The sequence below is a fragment of the Scylla paramamosain genome, chromosome 22, assembly GCF_035594125.1.
Source record: "Scylla paramamosain isolate STU-SP2022 chromosome 22, ASM3559412v1, whole genome shotgun sequence".
NCBI classification, from domain to species: domain Eukaryota; kingdom Metazoa; phylum Arthropoda; class Malacostraca; order Decapoda; family Portunidae; genus Scylla; species Scylla paramamosain.
Window position 1 is genome coordinate 535,001 of NC_087172.1, and position 2,500 is coordinate 537,500.

A 2,500-nucleotide genomic window follows, 5' to 3' on the forward strand; every position below is an offset into this window, starting at 1 on the left:
TGTCCCTTTGACACTGGATGGCCCGGGTATTGATTGCCGTGTGCCGCGAATACTGAATTTATGCCATGAATGGGGAAGGGCGGAGTGTGTGTGTGTGTGTGTGTGTGTGTGTGTGTGTGTGTGTGTGTGTGTGTGTGTGTGTGTGTGTGTGTGTGTGTGTGTGTGTGGGCCGACTATCTGGCATTATCCCGCCCAACTCTCCCCTTTCCACGCCGTTTTGTGGCTTAATTCCTTGTTGGTGGTTTTCATGTTCCCGGTAATGACGAGTATTATTCCTGGTTTGTCCGGCTGATGATGATGTTTTTGTTTAGTTTTTTGTTGGTGTTGGTGGTGCTTTGGCGAGTCAAGGCCTGAGTGTTACTGGTTTATTTTTGTGTTTTTTTTTTTTTGCATTGTTTTTTTCTTTATCTCCTACTTTTGGTGCAATGAATGGATTTGGCACGCACACGCACTGTTATTACTACTACTACTACTACTACTACTACTACTACTACTACTACTAGAGCCACTACCAATACAGAAAATAAGAAATACACACAAATAAAATAAATAAATAAACACACACACACACACACACACACACACACACACACACACACACACACACACACACACACACACACACACACACACACACACACACACACCTAACCTACACAAAGACCGCACACCTAACCTAAACTAACCTAATTTAACCAAACTTAATCCAAGCTAACCTAACCCTTCTCCTCCCTCTCCCCTTCCCAGGTCTGATGAAGCTGCAGGAGATCATTCGCTCCCCTCCGTCCAAGGCCATCGAGATGTACATTCGCCAGGGACACCCGGACAATTACCGGGACGTGCTGAAGGAGGTCAAGCACAAGGAGATATTTAGCATCATTGTGGACACTCTGCCGGGAAACATGAGGCTCTTTTTGCGATGTGTGAGTCTTATCCTTTTCTTTCACCATTTCTCTTCCTTCCCCTTCAAGTCTTTTTACCGTTCCCTCTCACCTATTCCTCTCTCTTCCTCTTCCTACGAGTGGCCGTGAGTGGGTCTGGATGGCCGTCATAAGCGCCGCAATGGGAGTGATAAGACGGCCATACGGTGCTCTACTGACGCCACGGTACATGAAGGGTGCTCTCATTTCTCTGCCGTCTTGCTGCTACAGGGGGTGCTGATGATGGTTTTACTAAGTAGCTTGGTTCAATTTTTCTCTTCCTCGTCCTTTTTGTAGTTCATCTTTCTTCTCTTCCTTAGTTTAATGTTCACTGATGTTCAATTCTTCTCTTTATTTTTTCTCTTCAAGCTTATCATTTTTCTCTTCCTTTGTTTACTTTTCACTGATGCTTGTGGTTTTTGTGAAGTGTTATTAGCTCGTTATTCTTTTCTCCCTTAGCTTACTGTTATTTTCATCTTTTCCTCTCTTCCTCATCTAATTTTCTCTTCCTCATCTAATTCTTCTTTTTTTTTTTTGTAAACCTGTGTCATTCTTCGTCGTCTTTTTTTCTGTCCCCTTCCCCCTCTTCTAACACCTCATCCTCTTCTTCCTTCGCCTCGTCCTCCACCTCCTCCTCTTTTAACGCCTCCACCTCCTCTTCCCCCACACAGTTGCTGCAGCTTCAGATGAACGACTACCGTTACCACTACCTCTTCACCACCTTCGTGAGTATCCCAGGGGTCGTTCACACACACACACACACACACACACACACACACACACACACACACACACACACACACCATGATGCACTCTCTCTCTCTCTCTCTCTCTCTCTCTCTCTCTCTCTCTCTCTCTCTCTCTCTCTCTCTCTCTCAATAAGCTGGCAATCGATCACATTCTACTCAGAAATGTACAAAGACTTCCTATATTCATTAATATAAATATTGACGTTTATCTTACACGCAGTCTCTCTCTCTCTCTCTCTCTCTCTCTCTCTCTCTCTCTCTCTCTCTCTCTCTCTCTCTCTCTCTCTCTCTCTCTCTCTCTCTCTCTCTCATACTGATTCTTGCATCCGTTACTCTCCCATCCCTTCCTCTCGAAATCTTGACTTTTAATCCTCTAACCTTCCCATCCTTAACTAATCCTTTCCTTCTCCTCCCATCACTAACCTTCCCATCCCTCACCTTCCTATCCTTTCTCCCTTCCTCTCGAATCCAATACTCCCCGATCCCTTTTTCTCCCTGCCCCTTTCTCTCCCATCCCTTACTCCTCCATTCCTTTACTTTCACACCTCTTACTATATTTCTATCTGCCACATTCCTAACCCTTCCATTCCTAACTCTATCTCTTGCCTCTCCCACCCTTCCACTGACCCACCCTTGCCTCTAACCCTCTCCTACTTTCCTGATCGACCCTTGCCTCTCCTACCCCTTCCTCACCCCCTCTTCCTCATCCCTGACCGACCCTTATCCCTTCTGTCTCTCCCCTGATGATTCTTGCCACTCCCATTCCATCATTACCCTCTCTCCCTCTCCTCCCTCTCCTCCCCTCCTGCAGGACATCGAGACCTTTGACCT

The 2,500-nt window shown here is 46.0% G+C and overlaps 1 protein-coding gene across 7 annotated transcripts in view; it reads left to right on the forward strand.

The window, feature by feature from the left end:
• Positions 1 to 2,500, forward strand: part of LOC135111387 (glutamate receptor ionotropic, kainate 2-like) — a 73,576-nt gene that overhangs the window by 9,838 nt on the left and 61,238 nt on the right. For all 7 annotated transcript variants that reach the window (XM_064024616.1, XM_064024614.1, XM_064024613.1 and 4 more), the window contains exons 3-5: positions 748 to 923; positions 1,592 to 1,645; positions 2,481 to 2,500. The exon at positions 2,481 to 2,500 is cut by the window's right edge and continues 145 nt beyond it. In XM_064024616.1, the coding sequence (XP_063880686.1) occupies positions 748 to 923; positions 1,592 to 1,645; positions 2,481 to 2,500 (250 nt within the window). The remainder of the gene's footprint in view (positions 1 to 747; positions 924 to 1,591; positions 1,646 to 2,480) is intronic.